A 22323-nucleotide genomic window follows, 5' to 3' on the forward strand; every position below is an offset into this window, starting at 1 on the left:
AATTCATCAAGATAATGAAACCTTGAAGTAAAATTTGACCATTAAAAGATATAACCACAGTTATAAACCAGTGTTATACAGTACATCATCATTTATTTAGTTGCAATAATTCTCAAAAAGAAAACCTCTGATCACGTTGACTTGTTGCAGTAAAATAGAATTTATTAAGTTTAAGTAGACATTTATTGTTATATCATTATTTTTTATCATTTTTATAAAAAAAATATGTTATTATGGTCCCATTTTTGGCTGGGATTTGAACTAAACAAAAATGTATTTTTCAGTCTGAATAACATCATGTAAAGGTGTGGTAAAGACTTTAGTATAATATTTTATGAATGCGTAAATTTCAGTTAATTATTTAGGTAAAGTCACAACTTTGAGTACTAAAGCTACTAAAGCCTGCTTACTTATAAGAATTTTTTTCAATCTGACAAAGAGTTTTTAAGGGAGTTGTAATTTTACCTTTTTGACATGTTTGGTTAACACTTCAGTCTTCTTTAGAAAACGTCATCTGATGTGTGTCGTGACGTGTCTTTATCGGCTGATGGTCTCCTGAAGGTGTCCTGGACGCGTGGCCAACTTGCGTAAGATGACGTTTTCTGAAGAAGACTGAAGTTTCAGTCAAAACATGTCAAAAAGGTAAAATTGTAACGCTTTTAAAAACTCTTTGTCTGATTATTATTATTATTATTATTATTATTATTATTATTATTAATGGCTGAATGAAGCTAAAAAAATATTTCTTTGAGCCTAAGACTTTTACGTTGACTCACTGTAAAATAACTCTTGATGTCCACCTTTCTTTTCATTACTCCTGAATTTCTGACTGAAGACATCGTTAGCACAGCTCTGGACCATGGACCCTGGATCCTGGACCCGATCTTGGGCTCCTGGTGCCCTGGGCCCGATGATTTGCTTTCTTGACAGTGTTGCAGGTGGTTTTCTGTTTCCTTTCAGGTGTAGCAGCTGGTTGTCTGGTTTTTCATGTTTAGATTGAACAGCTCATGCTGTTGCTTTCTATCTGATATATCCTTGTTCCTTTTTTTTCTCTTCACTCTCTTTTTCTCATAAGTAGCCAGACCACCATTCTGCTTGCTATGATGTTTGACTTGACAAGTTAAAACAAAAAAAAAATGTGTGAAGAGCCATTGAATAATTAAGAATTAAGTTGGGAATGAAAATTCGTCAGCTGGCAAATCCTTAGTATTGACCTTTGAAGAAAATATGCATTTATGTTATAAAATTTTAAATGGATGACTATTGTTATGGAACAAATATTTAAAGTAAAGATTCCCCTATAAGGTAAGTGTGTATTCCAATCTATACAACCTCCTCCTCCCTCATTTCACTCACCTATAGTGTGTTTGATATTCAATCTGCACTGTGGTCTCTTGCTGAATTTTTTCTTCCTTTTTTTTATGTCTTCTCAGATGTGATTTGGTGGATCATGTAAGTCATACCCAGCATAAGCCAAATGTCCTTTCTGCATACTTTCTCATGAGAGGGAGAACTCAATCTGTGTGTGGTGTGAAATCCCTGACATGTCAAAGCAGCTCTACATCAGCTGTGCCGTTCATTCATCAACTATATTGTTGTCTCAAAATAAAGATGGCTTGGTTTCACTCTTCGTAAAGTTGAGGAGAGCACATAGATCAGATTCCAGTTAATATACTCTCAGCTGAAAAGTAAATTCTCCAAGAATGTCAAATTTGTAGTCTGTGAGATGTGGATTAGTGAAGAATGGCTTTTAAATTGACAACAGTACAATAAAGATATTTTGCATTTGTTAGAGGAAGAAAAAAGAAAATGTTTGTCAGTGGTTGCTGTTTCACAGTTATAACTACACTTCAAAGAGTCAACCTTGTCATTTTTTTTATTAGTCAAGATAACAGCTGATAGACACATTATACAAACAAGCTTCTGCTGACACAACTAGATTTTCTTTATTTTTGGAAGCCCAACCATTTAATTTTGCATGTTGCATTGAGATCTGCTCCATTTTGGTTTTCCACATACTACCAATGTTGTGTTGGCCACCATATCATCCCATGCTGCAATTGGAGGACATTCAGAATATTTTATAATGCCCATTCTGAAATTCAGTATTTGTTCATAAGATCATTACTATGGTCTTTGAAACCTTTTTTCAATGCAGTATCAACATTAATTTTTTCTGACCAAAGAAAATGTCACACTTCTTTAAAATTGGTCATCTTTCATCCGAGATAGCCCAAAATCCATGTGCCAAAATTTAGGTTTGATCAAGTTCCCCGGGCAATACTGCACAATACATAAAAGTGAACAGTGTGACATACAGTTTGACATAAAGTCTTATTTTATATGCTTGCTGTGCTCATGTTACATTCATTGTAGCTGAAGACAGAAGACAGATAGCCGAAGTGGCAGATATGAACAAGTCCTACCAATGGCTAGAGAGGGCTGGATTGAAAGAGTCAGTGAATCATGTCAGCACAGGAGCAAGCCTGGAGTACCAGGGTAATCGAGGCCCAGATCTACCACACCAGACAGGACCCCAGGTGTAGGCTGTGGAAAGAGGCCCCTGAAACAATCCAGCATCTCACGGCAGGGTGCAAGATACTGACAGGCAAAAAATACATGGAATGCCATAACCAAGTAGTCAGCAGAGTGTACATAAACATCTGTGCAGAATATGGGGTGGGGACCACTAGGTCACAATGTGAAACATCTCCAATTCTGGTGGAGAATGAGAGAGCTTTGAACCGATGGGACTTCCAGATACAGACCAACAAAATGGTGGTCTAACCAACTGCACGTAGTGATAGATAGAATAGAATAGAATAGAAATACTTTATTAATCCCTTCAGAGAGCCCTCAGGGAAATTTGGGTACCAGTAGCAATACAACACCAACAACACAATATATACAGGTACAAAGCAAAATAGAGGCAAATAGAATGCAATAAATATAACAATAATAACAATAAGATAAGTTAATAAAACAATATAAACAAGCATTGCACACAGTAGAGGTGGTACAGATTCCCAGTTCACTATTGCACGTATAAGTTATTGCAATCATGGATAAGCAGCAAAGAAAAGCTGTAGTGATCGATGTAGCCATCCCCAACAATGGAAATATTAGGAAAAAGGAGCACGAGAAACTCGATAAATACCAAGGACTTACGGAAGAGCTGGAGAAAGCCTGTAAGGTGAAGGCAACAGTAGCACAAGTGGTCATCGGAGCACTGGGGGCTGTGTCCCCCAGCGCAGTCCTAGGAACAGCAAAGGTACTGCATTGGACCCTCAAGCTCCCAGGACTCTGGTAGAGGACCCCAAACTTGAAATGAACAGCCCCCCTAGGGGAGATGGAAGGGGTGGGAGGAGTTTAGAAACTTTAGAGAGACTGTATTATTATCTTGTACACAGTAGGCATGTACAGAACAAAATGTTGTGTAGGCTTCAGTTTACAGTACACAAACATGAGGGAGCAAGGATACCTTATAGAGCAGATGATGATAAGGTGCAGAGATTTGAATATTTGTATTTTATATACAACACTGTTAAAAGTATTTAAAATTAAATAGTAATAATAAATAGAAGGGAAGAAAGAAAATAAAATGCACAGGTAGGGCAGTAATGTCCAGTAACAGTAAGAGCTGTTTAATGATTTTAAGTGTTTAACAGTCTGATGGCCTGGAGGACAAAGCTGTTGCAGAACCTGGTGGTCTTGCACCGAATGCTGCGGAACCTCTTTCCAGAGGCCAGAAGGATAAACCTACCGTGGTGGGGGTGTGAGGAGTCACTGCAGATCTTCCTAGCCTGAGACACGCAGGGTTTCTGAGCTGGATGGAGAGGAGAGAGGCCCTGGTGATTCTCTCTGCTGTCCTCACCACTCGCCTCACATCCTTGCAGCCAAAGGCAGTGCAGCCTCCACCCCACACAGATATGCAACTGGTAAGGATGTTCTCTATGTGCTCCTGTAGAATGTGGTGAGGGTGGGTGGGGGCAGGTGGGTTCTTATCCTTTGCATGAAGTACATCCATTGCTGTGCCCTCTTGACCAGTGATGCAGTGTTCACACACTAGGTGAGGTTGTCTGTGCACCCCCAGGAACGGTATGCTACTGACCACCTCGGCCATGTTATTGATGAGCAGTGGGGCGTGGCTGGGCTGGTTCTTCTTGAAGTCGACAATGATCTCCTTGGTATCGAGAGTTTGTGCTTATTTACCAGCCTCTCAAAGCCCTTCATCATGATGGGAGTATATATCTATTCATTGGTTATATTTTATTATATTTATGTTTTTGCAATTACACACTGTTATCCAAAAATACAGTAATTAAACTATTTCCTGCCATAGTTATATATCCTAGAAACAACAGTAAAAGCCTTCTTAATTTTTTGCCTTTTTTTTTTTTTTATTTATTTTTTTTTTCCTTAACTCGATCTTATAGATATGATATAGAAGATTTGGCTTTTAGCTTCTAGGCTTTTAGCAGTCAAGTCATCATAAATATAACAACCCCATGAAATGCCCAGTGTGACAAATAAAGCATTTTTGAGTTTAGCATTTCATCCAGAGCAGTTGAGCATGTCACCTCTTTCTCCCGCTATCCCCTACTCTTTCTCTCTCTCTCTCTCTCTCTCTCTCTCTCTCTCTCTCTCTCTCTCTCCCTCTATTTCTGCTCATTCAAACAGAAGTAACAGCAACTGCCAGCAACACATTTTGACATCTGCTGTTGGTGGCAGTATTTCATGACAAACATCCACACAGCCTGTCTACATCCACATTTGACACAAATGTGTGGCCGTCATCACCGCTTCCACAAAACAGATACAGGCCTGTAAGCCGCAAATCCTATTTTTGACCACAGCCGATAATTCTTGCAAAAACCAGAGTGTCAATATTTTATCACAGGGATACAGCAAACACATGCAGATGCATTGTTGGTATGTTTTCTTCTTAAATATTGATTCCTAAGCCACTTTGCAGCCATCTGGTCAGTGGAACATATCCTGCATAAAACGCACACACACACACACAGGTGCAAACAGACACATGTGCATATGGAGAACTGTGTGTTCAAATGCATCATTTCTTTTCACACACTTTTGCACACTCACACACAAACATGCCGCTGTGTATATGTGACTTCAAAGGGCATTACATTGACTTACATGAATTTCCTGAAGACTTAACCACAACTGCTTGCTTATCCCTAACATTAAACTAACCTCACCCAAAACCACATGCCTGGAGGAGCTGGAGAAGGACAATCAGATGGTAAATAACTGACATCCTGAGATGAGCACATGTAAGTTTATCTACATGATATATATTTTGCACAGAGATGCACAAGGATATACACACATGAGTCCTCACAAAGGTCCTTGTTCAGATTCTGTTTTGTTTTTTTTTTTCCTTATACTACAAATGCAATTTTACGTTTCTATTCTAAACCACAGCCATGCTGTCTGCAACAATGGCCTTGTTCCACTCATTTCTCTCTTTCTCTATATGTCACTACTGAAGGGCCTTTGGACAGCATCAAGCAGCCTGATGCTGCTACGGCACCTCCTTTCTCCTATAAAGCACTTTATTCGTCAGCGTAATTGTATTAGAATGCACCTCCAATCCTCTGTAACAGAAAGATGTAAGCCGCTTCGCTCCCTTTTGGAGGGATCAACAGTCTGTCCTTTAAAAGCCTTGCAAAGCTGTGTGTGCATATGTGTGTGTGTGTGTATGTGTACATATACAGTATGTGCATGCCGAGATCTATGTGTACTTGCACTGTGCTCTCTTCTACAGATATTTCTGCACCTTGCATGCACATACAATCACACGGTATAAGCAGAACCACCTCTGTGTAGTGTGATTAGGTATAGCTGTCGCTGAATTGTGCTGAGCACAGCCAGGGCAGTGCTGAGGATTGGGTTGCCCTGTCTCCACAGAGAGAGAAAGAGAGAGAACACACACAGACACACTCACACACACTCAGAGCCTGTCTGTCTCCACCTTGTCTTTACCCAGTCGCCAGGAAGCAGCTGGCCTGAATATCTGAGTGCCTTTAATGAATTGAAATCTTTAGGGTGCGAGAAATCAGTGATTAAATGCAATAAGACTAATATTCCTGGGTGAGTTGGGAGTCAAAGGAGGATTGTCCTTTGAGAGAGGAGAGAGATGGAGGAAAGCAGAGAGAAAGCAATGTTCTTGGCAATGTGCAGACCCCCCGCCCACCCCATCTAACCGTACTTCACCTCATGGGGAATAACCCTATTTAGAGCAGAGGAGGAGTAGAGTTGGAGCTTTTTGAAAAGGGAAAGGAAGGGAGGGGAGGTGTGCTGGTGGGTGGAAGGGATTGTATGTGTGTGTGTGTGTGGGGGGGGGGGGTACTTTATTTAGTCTGTGATGGAGATACAGTAAAGAACTCTGAAAACTGTGGATGTTGGCCATACAAGTTCATCATTTAACCAGGTTTTTTTTGTATAGAAAATTTTAAGTGTTATTGTCCTTATTGTCTAAATTGTTAAGGAACAATAGTAGTGTTAAATATAATCTCAGCATGTCTGGACAAATAATCTGTACTTGCATGTACATTATTACCTAGCTAATTATTGTAATTAGAGAATGATCCAAGGTTTTGTTTAAGATACAGTTTCTCAAAACCTTACACTTTTGTCACCATACACCATACATACAACTTTTTTTGTGTCTGGAACAGAGTAGAATGATAGGTGGTAGCTGGTGTAACAGGGTGTAAGCTGGAGGACAACTGAATCAAGCCACATTCTTACCAACTTCGTGATGTTGTTTGAGTTTATTTCCACTCTGCAGGAAAGGGCTGAGAAATAGTTGCTGTGTACGCAAATGTGCACCTCAATGACTGTCTATGTATATACTTTCTGCAGCACAACGCAGCCAAAATGCTCAATACTGGAGTTCACCGCTAGGGGCAGAACACAGCACTTGGACTCTGAACTAGTGAAAAGGCCAATCTGTCAGTCACACTGAATTTCCAGGGCATTTCCATAAACAACGGTTTACCACTCTGTTGCTAAATATTAAAGCTCTGTTAAGTGTTTGTCACTGTGCAACAAGGAGGAAAATGCCTCTAGTTGCGAATAAGGTCTGAGAGGCGCTCTTCCAAACTATCCGCCATTGTGTTTACCTCTGACGTTGTCTTTATGCTCTTGTTTGCATGAGCAGCTCTAGCATTCAAGTCAATATTACAAGTCACGTGTTAACACAAACAGCCTCACGTTCCTAGTGTGCCAAACATAGGACAGAAATGCGTGGCGCACATAATGTATGTGGACATGTTCCTAACAACAAGTATATCCTAGCCCTTAGACCATCTGTGATGTTGATGAATAGTATTAACATGTGTGCCACATGTAGGTCTTGCTACATGAGGTGCAGCTTACAAAGCTTGTTGAACATTCAGACCATAGACCATATTCTCTTAAAATTTCTGTTAATCATAACAGGGTATTATTGTCTATAAATAGTACTAATTATCATTAACTGAAACATTTATATTATGAATATAAATCATTTTTAATCAATTAAAATGTACTGTTATCTGGCTAACAATTAAAATTCTTACCTGTATTATTCCTGAAAGGGTATCTGCTTTACAACTTCAGTTCCTGTGTCATATTTATCAAAATATAGGTTGTTGGTTACATAGAGGCTGTGTGTGCAAAACTATTCACCACATAATTTCTATTTTGCCACTATAACAATCCTTTAGTCGGTCAGACACCTGTGCAAAGTCAAAGTAGAAAGCTGGAGCTGGAGTGTTGCAGGAGACGGATATGAATCCATAAATTCCCAGTCAGCATTACAAACAGTATGTAATGAAGTATGACATGTTGTAGTACTCCCTCCACTTATAAAGGACATGTGTTTCTTTTCTTGTTACATAGATTTTAGTTGTGTTTTGTCTTTGATATTTGATTTTATAATAAATTTTATAATATACAAAAGAAGCTCAAGTAATGATACCAACTATCACTTTTAGATATTTATGTTTTTCCATTTTGTTATGTCAGCATAAAAGTGCGAATGCAAAGGTGTTTGATGTACAGTAAATGTGGTATTTCTGACTTCAACACAGGAGCCTGACTTTTGCTCCTTTGTGGTTCCATTATTGTGAACACAGAAACATTTTTACTTCTGCAAGTGTACTTCTCAAAGTTATAGTCTTGTCTTGTAATAGATTTTTTGTTGTTTATTTTTTTGTTCAAAATATCATTCGGCTGATAATATTAAAGCTGCATAAACTTGATATGTGATACTGATTGTTAGCCGAGTCATTTCATACACCTGTATCGACAGAACGAGCTCTTACATGTAGATATATTTTTAAAGTGATGCAACATGTTTAAATGGTGTTCTTCAAATGAACACAGCTGACATATAGCCTTAAACTGTGCCTCAAGGCACGTCTTCCAGGTTATATTAAAAGAGCATCTAGGGTCAAAGTTTGTGGCAGTAAATTTACATTTTGCACTTTTTATTTGCCCTCCATGCTATCAATGTGTGAAAGCAGCTTAGAGTCAAAGCTACAGCCAAGTTAAAAGTCATGACACTGAAGTGTATGCCTTAAGCAAAGGTTTGTTTAATTATCCAGCAAGTCTGACAGTTACTATTTAACACGAATCACTTTCCTAATGTCTCGCAGAGTACTTAATAAGGGATAAAAGGTTTCGTGGAGACATACTGAGCTCATTTCTAAAACACTTCAGACAGACATGAGGAAAAAATCATGCTTTGTTCGTATTTGCTTGATCCAGTTGTGGACAGATCTTAAAAGTTGATGGCTGGGGATTCGGGGTGGAGGTGTAACTGAGTATTAAGCACATATCACAGTTTACACAGATGTGTCTGCTTAGTTTAGATGTACAGAATGTATGCAAACACTAAAACAATATCACATGCACTGACAACACTGAAAATGTATTGGAAATTAAATTTTTAGAGTTTGCAACACTGCATTTCTTTTGAGTATATAATTTAATCCATTTTATACATCAGTTTTAGGACTGAAGCCTTTTTCACCAGTTCAACATCTTTGATATATATTCTATGTAAAACATTTATATTTAAATAATTATCTGTTCTTCTGCAAGAGTAATGTGCCACACAAACATAAGGAGCCAAATCAAACCTGTTTTTTTAACAGGTCATCCCTCTATTCCCTTATGTTATGAGCCTGTAGAGGTATGTGATTAAAGCCCCATTTATGCTTCCTTATAAATGTAAATAGTAATGTCCATTTCAAACATTGTCATATGTTGCTGTCCTCATACAGAATGTGGAATCCTAAAGGCTCAGTAATACGTCATGTTGGTTTCGCCATCACCACCGTAGACTCTGTGTAGACCCATTCCTCTCCCAATCAGACAAGCAGTCCGCCTACGTGAATACAGCGACGCAAAAGTTATTCATTGCAAAGGTGGATTTATGGTCGCGCCATAGGCTCGGCGTAGCTCCGCAGAGGCTCGACTCACACCTCTTCCAGACCTGACGTATACCCGTGCTACGCAGACGGTTACGCAGAGGTGCTCCCTTGTGATTGGTCAGTTTGGGATCACATGTTGCCGGATATCTGGATCTTCTCGCTAAATTTGTGCGGTAGCCACCGTTTTTAAAAACAATAACCAGTGGATCAAATTGATGAGAGGCTGATCAAATTATTTCTTCATTTTCTTCCACAAGCTAATAAAGACACTGAACCACACTAGACTCCATTATTGTTTTAAAACAGAAAATACCTCCCAAACTGAAATGAACCATCAAAAGAACTCTGATCTGGTGAGTTAACCGGCCGATACCACCCCTGCTGCCACCTTCACATTAGGGGGTGAAACTGCAACACGACACCAAAAAGACGCACACCCCCTACGTTCTAGCGCGAGAGTAAACTCACGCTGCACAAGCATAAATCCGCCTTAATTGGTCAGTCTGTAATTTTGTGTCTACGGATTTATGACTTCTTCTTCTTATTATTAATCGTTTATGCTGTAAAATTTTCAACAAATGGAAAATTTCTTCGTCTGCTTCTACAATCTCTTGCAGACACTGCACCATGTCGGCCGCCATTGTTGTTCTAAAACAGGAAATAATTGCCAGAACTGAAGCAAACCATCAAAGAAGCTCTGAACTGTGGATTTACCAGCCGATACCAGCCCTACTGTCCCCTGTGGAACCAGAAAAGAAACCACAACTGTTACCCTACACTTAAGTATACGCACATTTTATCTGCGTCAGCTACGCGGACCTGACCTGACGCAGACGCTGCACAAGTATAACTCAATTTTTAGACCACTCAAATACTCAAGGTGCTTCGTTTTTCTATAATGTGGTAACACTGTGTGCAACACTTAAGCTTTAGAAGTATGTTTGTCTTTGAAATTAATTTTTGTTTCAAATGTTCTACTTATATGAAAGTAACAGTGGATGTTACATAATGATTCATTCAAAATTACATATTTACATTTTAAAACAAAAATATTCTGAATGTTTGTACTGCAATTTGAAAATCTCTGGGACAAACCAAAGTCTTGGTCATAATTAATTGGAGTTTGGTTAACGTATTTTTTTTTCTTTTCGTTTTTTTTACGACTATGAGGTCCTGTTTTTGTAGCATACACACACTCACGTACTAATGATTGCATTGACAGCGAAGACGCCTCTGCCTGAGGTCACTGCCGTTTGATAACTATGTTTCTGTGGCCGTTTCTGTGTATTTGTGTGCATGTGTGATCATGACAAAATGTAGTCTTGGAAACTACCACAAAGGAGGTTTTGAAAACTGTGACAGGTGTTAATATGTCTGTCTGTGGACAGATTTTGTCAGTATCATATCTGTGCAAGGCACATTCATGATACTTCACAGATGTGTGGTTGAGGTTAAACTCAAGACTGAGGTCATAGATGAGGGTGGTCTGACTCATGAGTACTATGCAGTCATGTAAGAATGCAGTAAAGACTACTGAGTACTCATGGGACTGAATTAAAACACCTTGACAGCCGGTGTGTCTGTACAAACCCATCACAGGAATGATCTCAAGTTGCAGAACCAGTTGTGTAAATCATGGAGGGCACAGTGAAATGGGTGTACTATTGCCTTATATTTGCTCAGCAGGTACAAAAGTAAACAGAATGTTTAATCACAATAATGAATTAAAATAATGATTACAGAACACTAACAAATAAACTAACTATTTTGTCTTATGCAAAAGCACAATAAGTATACAAAACACTGTGTATGTACCAATGAGCATTAAAAAAAACCATACACTACCAGTTAAAAGTTTGGACACACTTTCCCATTAGATTTAATGGGAAAACATGTCCAAACATTTGACTGTTAGTGTATGTTAGTGTCTTATGAATCACTCTTTTTTATACTTTGCATCTCACCTTTTACAAGAGTTTTCACAGCAGTTCTTTCTTTCCTTGACTGACGGTCCAAAGGTGCCATGAACTACTGCAGGGTGTTTACTTACTACAGGCATTAAACATAACTGTCAATTAGGATGGAAGTCAGGGCTCCTAATGGCCTTGTTTAGTCCATTGCGTGGGCAAGTAATAGCGTCTCATAGTCTGAGAGTGTGTGTGTGTGTGTGTGTGTGTGTGTGTGTGTGTGTGTGTGTGTGTGCGTGCTTGTGCACTGTAGTGTAGACACACTGGAGGAGGAGCATGTGTACCGTCTGTGTGTATGCGTGTGTGCGAAAATCCTGCACAGCTCACTCTCCTTGATCATCCAGAGTAGTGAACATTTCACCTGACACCTTTACGAGAGGACAGGACCCTAGACTCATTTTTACAGCCCCACCATCTACTTTGATGTGTTTTATTAAACACAACTGTACCTGATTTGTATGCCAGCCTTTTTGGTCTCTCAGTCTCCCTTCAATATTAGTACTACTTATAGTTAAGTCTGAACATCAGCAATATTTATGGTTGGGCCTTTATAGGTAGGTTTACCGTGAAAGGTGTAAGAGCAACAAAAAAGAGAATTAAAGAAAGGTTCAATCAAAGGGTAATGATGTTTTTTATGTCCTTTTCCTCACTTTATTTATTACCAAAGTTTGACAAAGCTGTGAAAAGTTATTGAGATTGTTGCTTATGGCTTAGTGTGTGTTGAGTCCACAAGTCCAAACTGTATGAGGATCATTTCTGGTCAACTGAATTCAAGTCAAGTTTATAATAAGATGATAACTTTTCACGGTAGATTATCAGAGATAGCTGTACATCAGTGATTAAGGAAAATGCAAAGTACACCATTGTGTGTCTGTCTGTGACAGACATGAAGCGAACAGACTAGCACCTACCAGGCTGAATGAGCTGAATTTCTTGTTGAGTGTTACCATCTGTAGTTGATTCACACATCCCCCCAAAAAGTTGTATTTATCATCCTTGGCCAAATTAACCACTACAAATGGTCCAATAAAACTTTGGCTTTAGCAGGTATGCATCAGGGGTTAACGTTTAAAGTATTTTGAAGGAGAAAGGGTTGATATAAGGATAAAAGATACAAAGAGCTAATAAATTATCTGCATATACAAGCTGCTTATTTGATCAGCGATAAGGGGAAATGAGTACACTTGCTCTTCAGTCTATGCTTAGCGGAAGCCCGTAGGCTCTGCGATATCATCAGTTTAGTTTTCAATGACAACTAGTCCTTAGTTTGGATAGCACGCTTATTGGTGAGCTATATGATAGGATTATGTCTGTAATTTATATGCTATGTGTGGAATTAAAGAATATCTAGATAAGTTTAAATTATCACCACACTCTAAAACACAAGCTTGGCCTTAGGCCTCTATAGTAAGTCTGGTTAACTTAGCCTGTTTCACCCTTGAGGATTAATTTCCAGGCTGTGTCAAGGGCACCCTGGTTTCTTCTGCCACAACTTTAATGATTGTGAGCCAAAGAGCAGATTCTTAAAAGGGGACGGAAATTCCTCTGCACAATAGTGACTAATTGTGGCATAAATTCACAATCGTTTCATAACGGGCTTCACAGCTTGAGGTTTATCATGTGCAATCACACCCTTGTTCCTATTTTCACCTGCCATTGCTCTCAATCAAACAAAGAGGTGGGGTGGAAGGTTCTTTTCATGTGTTCAAAGGTGACCGGTTACCCAGCATTTTTTTTTTTTTTCCTTTTCACAGAAACAATAACTCTTTTTATTGAGAACAAATGTTGACATTTGAAGGGAGCAGCAGCAGGTGAGAGAAAGAGAGAGCGAATAAGAGGCAGGGCCCCTGTGCGCTTTGGAGACTGCCTCTGGTGCTATTTGACAACAGTGCCGAGTCCCTGAGGGAGCCCACCTGAGAATAAAGCATGCATTTCAATAAATCAGCTCGTAATGAAAGCGTTTGGACTGAGGAAGAAGAAGCTGGCCAGGGGCTATAACATCCATGACTCCCATTTACAGTAGGTTGCTGCCAAAGAGGCAAATGATAATAAAATAGGATATATATATATATATATGTGTGTGTGTGTGTGTGTGTGTGTGTGTGTGTGTGTGTGTGTGTGTGTGTGTGAAGTCAAAGGCATCTAAAGGAAAATGACAATATATTTAAACAAAAATCAGCCATGATTTTTCTTTTTGTTATTGGGGGGTTTGTTTCCAACTTGAAAAACGCTGCAGCACCATTCCTGGCAAAGCAAAGTACATCATAAATTTATGTTACAAAGACTTGTGTCAGCCATAAAGATAGACTAGCTGAGTTTAGGTGGGTTTACCCTTTACTGCCTCCCTGGTGGCAACTCAATATTACGTCCTTGAATTGGGGCGAGAGTCCCATGACATTTGGACAACACTCAAGCTCAAATTCAGCTGGAAAATGAAGGATTAGCTTTTAGTCTGTCTGAGAACGAAAATAGGGAGGGCTCCTCTTGGAGGAAGGGGATGAAATATATTTCACCCAGAGAATTTCAAAGCCACAAGTGAAAGTGGCAATTTTGTAAAAATAATAATTATTATTATTGTTATTTAAATAATAATAAGAATAATAATAATAATAATAATAATAGTGTTTAATTAGCTGTGTCTTATGATGCCCAGGCCAGGATGAAAAGCAGGGGAAAGCCTGTCCGATTACGGCTCATCACACAGCCCATTGGAGCTGGCAGATGCTTAGATAGACTTTTATGGATTGCTCGATGCCCTGCCGTAATGAAGCAGGCAGGGCTGACCCATCTTGAACCAGGCTTAAAAGCTCCAGGGACGGCCTGCTGGGAGCCCCACAGTGCTCAATGCGTCCCCTCGGTTATATTAATCACACATAAAAATAAATGTGTGGCAGGGTAAGGGGAGAGAGGAAAAGGAGAGAAAAATTAAATAACTATGTCGTTTATACCCATCAAGGTCGTGAATATGTGACCGAGGGAGATTCTCTAACCAGAACGAGGCCCTAAAAGAAAATGATTGTCCATTTAGAGTGAATGGATCGTGCAGTCTGCGAAAACTCATAATAGTGAGATTCATCAAGCATTTCCCATCTGCGCTTGACTGACAAAATGAAAGAATAATGAACAGAGAAAATTTTTTTTAAAAAATGTTTGTGTTGAAAACAAGTCTGTTTAGAATAAAAAGGACTCCCAAAGATGAATGTAATTGTTGGGAAAACAGTTTAATATTTTCTCATTTGAATAATGGATATAATACCCCGCCAGCAAATCTATACCAGCGCGTTTTTATTTTATGTACATTCAAAGATATAAATTAGTAAAAGTACTCCTGATAACAAGATTGTGTAGCTTTTCTTCCCAAATGCGTTTCAAATAAAAACCGTACATAACATGTATGTATATTTACAAAACAAACAGAAGATGTCAGTTACCATATTTGCAATATAACTTGCATAAATTATAGGCATTCCGCCATCGTTTTAAAAAAATAAATATCAAATGTAGGCTATTCCACTTTGAAGTCCTCAAGTTCACTCCAGTTCAGTAATGCATCCCGACACCTCCTTTTTTAAAAACGGTTTCAGGCCAAATGTTTTGTTTCACACGTAAATATGCAATGAAATAATAACACCGTGGCAAATAAGCAAACAACAGGATCCTGAGAAATAACATGTTAATCACATATAATGGGAGATGTGTTTCAGAAACCTGCACGTGAAACGTATCGTCCTTAATGAATCAAACAATGCAGCTGAAATAATACAATAATAATCTGAATGGATGTCTCGGTGGGGGGGTGAGGAGGTGGTAGCAGCTTTCATTCCATCAATATATACGGTGGCACTAGATCCGGTTTGGACTAAAGATTATGAGGGTTAAAACATGAGGCTAAAAAGGTTGTGTCCTTTTTCGTTTTATAGTCAAAGCAATTGTGACACCTACCTGCAAAGCGTGGAAATAAAAAAAAAAAAATCCACATCGTGTCATCAATTCCATCCTCAACATGGAGGTTGTCAGACTCCCAAAAAAAGAGAGAAAGAAAGGAAACATCTTTATACTGCAAGTGCTTATTAAAATCCCCACCGCCTAACTGCTGCTAAAAACGTCTTTAGGCTATCCAGCGACACGTAAGGAAAGCTTTTATGTGCGTGAGGAAAGTAACCATCACAGCCACCTAAGTGACATTTGAAGATGTGAAGTTGCACGACTGCGCAGAGCAAACTAATTTGTTTGCTTTTGGCTGACCCTGTGTAATTATAATTATCCTAAGCTGAAAGATAAGGTCTGGGGCCCACTGTGCTCACCCACACACAGACACACACCCACACACACACACAAAGAGAACATTAAAAATAGGATTCCTGCTCAAAGCTATGGCAACATTTCTCTGCTTATTGGATTCATAGGCTGCCACCGTGTGTGTTTGTGCGCGCGTGCCAGTGCGCGTGGTTGGCTTGTCCTTCATTGTCGTATTTGTGGTTGCACGGTTTTACTTTTATTTGCGAAAGGCTTGCCATGTCTGCTAACTTTTAAAGCAAGCTTCTTGCAAATGAAAATTCTGACATTTGGTTCTTGTTTAAATCATGAGAAAGGCCTGCAAACAGCAGAAAATATGGATATATTAAAAATAATAATATATAAAAAAAATACTCCACACTTCTAAACTGATCATTCCTGAAAATGACTGCACTGATAAATAATAAACCATGGTACAGGTTCGCTTGCTTAAACGGTGCTGTGAACTCTCCATGAGCAGAGATTTACTTTTTCTCAGTCATTCTCAGACTATCATATAATCTGTCAATGTCGCTTATTTCTAATGCAACATTGCTCGAATAAAGGCCCAATTATTCGAAATAAGGCATCGACAGCCAGATCAACCCATATTGTCACAGCAAAGACATGAAAGTAAGAAAAGGAAACCAGTTGATTTACATTTGGGAACGTGAACTTTTTTTTTTTTTTTTTTACTTCCACCAGTGGAGAAACGTCCCTCCACTGTTTTAGTAAAACACAATTCCAAAATTTAACACAGGATTAAATAAGTGTTTATAAATTACGGTTTTGGTAGCGCGTCACCCATTACGTACCTTTTTTTGCTTCTAAATTTGCGGGTCTGAAATGCTGCTGTTGCTGCTGCTCGACAACAACAATCTGGTTTGGGTTATTTTTAACGAGGGGGGAGTCTGGCCTGTGTTTGGGGTTTGTGCCGGTCTCCACTGCCTGGTGAGAGGAGCTGAGACCCTCGTTTGCTGCAGCAGCAACGGCGGCAGCAGCAGCCAGACTAACTCCAGATGAATTAGTATACCGCAGGATCCCTTGACCCTGCAGGGGGCTGAAGTTGCCATAGTTTGTGTAATTGCTATAAAAGGGAGAAGTGTAATAAATAGGTCTTCCAAGGATGGAGGGGGCCGGGTAAAGGGAGGGAGAGCTGGCAGCCGGGGAGGTTGTGGACGGTGTTGGGGGAGTGAGAAGTCCTCCACTGGAGGAGGGGCAGTTTGGTTGCCCAGATTGTCCCAGATGATGTTGATGATGTTGCTGTTTTTGGTCCGAGGTAGCAATCTCCGCCAGAGACCACAATTTGGGCTTGGCCGTTGGGTTCTGAGGAGCCCCAGAAGGCCTACTGTCAAGGCATGAAGACAATTTATTGGTGTTTATGTTGTTGCCACTGACGAGGCTCCGGGCCAAATCCTCGCGTTGACTGTGGAGGTGGTGGAGATGATGAAGGTGGTGGTGGTGATGGTGATGACTGAGGACTGGTGCTTCTACTCCCGTTAGAGGTGACGACGTAACAGGTTTGGGTGAAAGCGCAAGAGATCGATGGTCGCGGTTCTGGTCCTCGCCGTCCTCTTCACATTTGTCGCCCGTCCGGTCGGAGCTCAGTTCGCCCACACAGCTGACCTTCTCCCCGTCAGACTCTGCCGAGCACGAGTGGTCTGTTAGGGTGTCCACGTGCAAGCTGATGCCTAAAAAAACAGGACAGACAAAAATAAATAAATAAATAGATAAATAAACACAGGTTGTGAGCTGTATCAATATAGGCCCAAAGTAAAATAAAATGTTTTAAGAAGGAAAGAAAAAAAAAAGAAAGAAAGATTTTAAAGTTGTTAAAGTTATAAATGTATAAAATATATTAAAATTTAAGCCACATTCAAAGCAATCAATACTGTCTGAACAAGTATAACAATCATATTTGTATTTGGTTTGGTTATTATTAAAATATTTAATATAACACAGTCGATGCATCTTTTTTATTCAATCAAAGCCAATTATTATCACGGGAATGACATTAACGGTCTAATTTTATTGAGGCCACTCACGGTGAGTGCTTGTTATGTGTCTGCTTTGCCAGTGCACTGTCATTAGTCATGTTAAAGAAAATGAAATGTTCCTCCTAACAGATCATTTAATGTTGCTTTGAGTGTTAAAGCCTCCTTTTCATTAAAAAATCATATTAACTGTACATTAAGTTTATGTCTAAAGACAAATATCAGGCAACCAAAATTTATTATATGTGTTTAAATTAATTTCATAATTCCACTGTTTCGTGTCTTTTTTTTAAACTGCTGTTACACTAATTAAGTTCAACTGTAAATTAAAGGAGGGGTATCCACGCCTTCCCAACCCAAGCGTGAATTGTTAATCTGAACATTGGCTCGGTCGCCCCACCTTCATCCTCCGCTGAAGCCTCGCTGTTATCCAGGGTTTTGTCGGAGCGCTCCACCTCTTTCCTCTCCCCGTCTCCGTCTTCCTCGTCCTCATCCTCGCTCTTATTCCTGGGCGCCCAAGTCATCTTGTTCTCCTTTTTGAGCCTCCTCCTGGCGTTAGCGAACCATGTAGAGACCTGCGTCAGGGTCATCTTTGTGATAATGGCCAGCATGATCTTCTCCCCTTTGGTCGGGTACGGGTTCTTCCTGTGCTCCTGTAGCCAGGCCTTTAGGGTGGCCGTGGCGTCCCTAGTGGCATTTTTGCGGTAAGCCGGGTCGTTAAGTTGGTAGGGATACCCTGGACTCCCGTATGGGTGGTAAGTTAAAGCCCCGGCCATGCTCGTTGTGTGCGCGTCATATGGGGAGGACTGGAGAAAAGTAAAGAAAAAAGTAAAACGAAAAAAAAGTAATTTTTAAATATATATATATGATTTTCAAATGTAAAAAAAGTGGCAATAAAAAGGTTCCACAGAGATTTCCTGTAATTCACATTCTTTAAATTACAATATAACTATTGTCATTATTCATTTTTTAATAACATTACTGCAATAGAAATTAAAACGATTTATCTAATTCTAGAGGACCACCAGTGCATCCATTAATTTTAGGGGAAAATGTCGGAAAAGTAAATGGAAGGTCGAATAAATTCACTGAAGGGTTGTAGGGTGCTCTGTAAATCAGATAACATATGTTTTAAAGATGCAGTATACATTGTAAAGGACGTGCAATACTTTGTCAAAAATAAACAAATCAGAAATCATGAAAATGTACTTTTTTCACTCTAATCATTAGTCAAGTAAATGAGTGTATGGAAGGATACTATTTTAAAAATAAGTAAAAGCAGGCCGCAAAAAGTCATAATGTAATGGTTAACTGGTAGTTAAGATCATTATCGGATTAATAACAGAGCTCCTGTTAATATAGCGGTCAGGATAACAAAAAAGACATTTTAATTTTCCGTAATCACCTATTAACTTCCTCATTTTCTTTAGTGGCTGCTTTTTGTTTTGTTGCGGCAGCCCCAGTGTGTTCACGTATCTTCGTTTTGCAGCATTACAAATCCCATTAGCAAATCACTTGATATGCACCTTTCCTAAAACGCTTGAAGTGCCCTGTGACATTAGCATTGCGAGTCATGCTTTTCATGTTAAAATTCAGTTTATTCAGCTACGAGGAACGTCTGTCCATTCTTCATCCCCTGGCGATTTTAATGACAACTGAAAATAAATAAATGAATGAATTTAGAAAAAGAGATATAGCTTGAGTTCTTTTATTTTCCTATCAGCCATGAATGACTTCCTTACAATCTAAATGTGCTAATAGAAATCTTGGGCGTTCAGTTTTGCACAATTAGCTGAGCAGCGAGTGTTAAGCGTTGGTTAAACCACGACAATTTGCAGCTCGTGCCTATGGAAGGAGAGAAGGAATTTCAAGTAATGACCTTTCTAGGAGGCCACTTGATATGAATGGATAGTAGTCAATATAAAAGTTCACCTACTGACCAGAAAATCACAACAAAAATATTCGAAACCATTCATATTGCGCTCTCAGCAAGGGGACGAAACATAAAGAATAATCTGACATCCATGCTTAAAAAGTCGTCATTCACCTGCTTTGAAGCGTTATCTAGATACACACATGAGACAGTTTACCATGTAAGATGGGAATCCCGTAGTTGGATCAGTGGAGTATGACAGAGGACTAGAAAAGCCTGCACTGGCCGAGGCGCAGAATGCAGCCGACCCGGGGTAAGGACTGAAGGCTGAGCCAGAGGACGACCTCGCCAAGTCCTCATTCCGCGGAGCAGCCAGAGCCGAGGCCCCGTATGCCGGACACGAATAAAGAGCCAGAGAGCCCGGGGGCTGGTAGAGGTAACCCTGAGGATAGGACATTGGTGAGCGCGCGACAGCTCGCCGATTCCAAAAAGAGAGGGAAAAAAAAGCGCACTAGCCGGCGAACAACCACGGCCGAAATAATAAACAATCAACTCAATAATCAGCCGTGCAAATAGTCATCAAACAATGAAAATAAAAAGGCCTCCCTCTTCAGCCCCCTTACTGGGAAAAAAAAACCCGAAAGATCTGTTAAAGTGCCCACATAGAGGTAATGTGGCATGCGTCTTGATCCCCTAGCGTCCGATGTTTTTAGTGCGCGGCACTATGAAGTGAGGAGTTAGGAGGGAAGGAGCCAGTTGAGTTTCAGACACACAGAGCATTGGGGGAAACTGGAGCTGTCACTCTGGCTCATCTGAATATCCCATCCCCGCCCCTTTCTGCTCCATTGAAATGGAGCCGGAACAAAACCAACACTCCACACTGCAAAAAAGTAGACCATTCTTCTGGAGAGAGCGCGCTTTATTTCTTTCTCTTGTTTTCAGTGTGTGTGTTTTTACAACGCAGCCTATATAATTCAACCGACTGCATCCTCTGCTTAACGTAATTGCGAATGTAGATTTATCGGCTCCCAAGCTCCCAGCAGTGTTATTTGTTTCAGTGACATCCACCTTACTAGAATTTAAAATCAAACCAATGTGAAGTTTTCTTTTCGACTTCCTCGTTTAATTTATTGATTAAAGGCATTATGAAAAAATAACTCGTCAAAGATATAAAAACTCAGTTTCGTTTAGTTATTTTTGTTCTATTGAGTTGTTTTAATTTTTTATTAAAACTTGTGGCATTCCATTTTAATTCCAAATGGAATTAAAATCCATTCCAAAACGTCTTCACATCCTCATAAAAGCTAAAAAACAGATGTAAGAAATCGATAGAGAGGGTAAAATGGTCAGAGATCTCCAACTGCAGTTGGTTACGTCGTCAGTCCATCAGACGTTGACACATCCGTGAATGTGGCCACAGTTCAGTCTGCGCGCTCCTGTGTCCGTGCGCGCTCAGGCTTACGGGAGGCGTCTTCCGCTCCTTAAGTTCCACCACTTAGCGCGTGTAAACTACGCTCATCCAATATTACAACAATTCTATTCATCACCGGCAGTAAAGCTGCTGGTGGTGTGTAATTGTCGCTCTTTGAGGGGCAGTTGTTCCTCAGACATCAAGTTAACCACAAACACCACTTAAGTGTGCGTGTGTAACTGTGTGTGCACAGACTTGGCCAGATAGTTCAAGCACTCAGCTGTTTGTGTTGTAATAGCCTATATCTTTGTGTGCGTTTTGGACAATTATACATGCAAACCAGGACGTTCATTGTCCTTTATTACTCGGATTACAGGCATTATGACCTCTGTTGGAGAAAAGAGATACAACACAGCCTGGTGAAAACTTCCAACTGTCACCAGGTTTGGGTGGTCATATAGTGTCAGGTGATAGGAAGAAGCATGGCCTAGCAGTCCCCCTCAGCATTTATCCAAATAAATGAATTAATCCACTAGATGCTGTTTATTCTAAAACACTCTGTTAACAGCATCAGACCATTTAAATGCAACACCTAACATTAGCTGGGATGACTCAATCATTTGTAACAGACAAATAGCATGCATTATCACTGAAAGTTAAACTATTTATTTAGAATGAAAGAAGAGAGAACATGGATGTGATTTTTGGATAAAGCCTTATATATTTTGTCACTCTGTGTGACTACAGTAAACATATGCAGCATGGCATAAATTAACAACAACAAGCTGACATGAAATATGTAACAAGTATGATAATAAAATTAACTGAATTTTTGAGTCATTTCATTATAAAATGATCAGAGACATATAACCATTATTCAAAGTAAAAATACAAGTAGTATTAAAACAAAGTTATGTTGACTTTCAAATTTATTTGACATGGCATTGTCACTAAATACAAAAAAAATAAAAAAAACAAATAAATAAAATAAATTTGAAATGGTATATAACAAGAAAAACTGGTTACTAACCAGATAAATTAACTTGCTGTTTGCAAAAGTAAAAAAAAAGGGTGCATATTTTTTATAGGTAAAGCCTTTTCAATCCACAGTAACTTTGATAGTGTTACATTTGCCTAAAACATTCAAAAAGTGGACTTTGGAGTATTAGTAAAGAAGACTGTTGTTTTCTTAAATAAACAAATTAAAAGCTGGAATATAGAGGAAAATAGCTCTGTGCATGCATATGATTTTCTCATTATTTTTTATCCAAATAAAGTTTAGCATCTTTCAGAGAAGCAGAGTACTCATCATAATTTCAGTTACAGAGGATTGTTTGTACTTTTTTAGGCACAT

The 22323-nt window shown here is 39.4% G+C and overlaps 1 protein-coding gene across 2 annotated transcripts; it reads right to left on the reverse strand.

The window, feature by feature from the left end:
• Window positions 1-14618: 14618 nt before the first annotated feature.
• On the reverse strand, window positions 14619-20287 carry irx2a (iroquois homeobox 2a). Of its 2 annotated transcripts, none has more exons than XM_041989274.1 (3): window positions 19776-20287; window positions 18086-18491; window positions 14619-17382 (listed from the first exon to the last, which is right to left on the reverse strand). In XM_041989274.1, the coding sequence occupies exons 1-3, from the start codon at window positions 20013-20015 to the stop codon at window positions 16499-16501; spliced, it is 1530 nt and encodes a 509-aa protein (XP_041845208.1). In that variant the 5' UTR covers window positions 20016-20287; the 3' UTR covers window positions 14619-16498. The 2 variants fall into 2 exon arrangements, with proteins under 2 accessions (XP_041845208.1, XP_041845209.1); XM_041989275.1 differs by having other exon boundaries at window positions 19762-19848.
• Window positions 20288-22323: the final 2036 nt, after the last annotated feature.

Source organism: Melanotaenia boesemani, chromosome 6 (genome assembly GCF_017639745.1).
Source record: "Melanotaenia boesemani isolate fMelBoe1 chromosome 6, fMelBoe1.pri, whole genome shotgun sequence".
Lineage (NCBI taxonomy): Eukaryota > Metazoa > Chordata > Actinopteri > Atheriniformes > Melanotaeniidae > Melanotaenia > Melanotaenia boesemani.

What these genes read in the sequence shown, in the direction of transcription:
- irx2a (XM_041989274.1), bottom strand. Translation starts at nt 20,015, where the DNA reads ATGTCCTATCCTCAGGGTTACCTCTACCAGCCCCCGGGCTCTCTGGCT. An exon ending in CGGGATTCCCATCTTACATG is followed by an intron (nt 18,492 to 19,775) that starts GTAAACTGTCTC and finishes ACTTTTCTCCAG; the next exon opens with TCCTCCCCATATGACGCGCA. An exon ending in GGCTTCAGCGGAGGATGAAG is followed by an intron (nt 17,383 to 18,085) that starts GTGGGGCGACCG and finishes CTGTTTTTTTAG; the next exon opens with GCATCAGCTTGCACGTGGAC.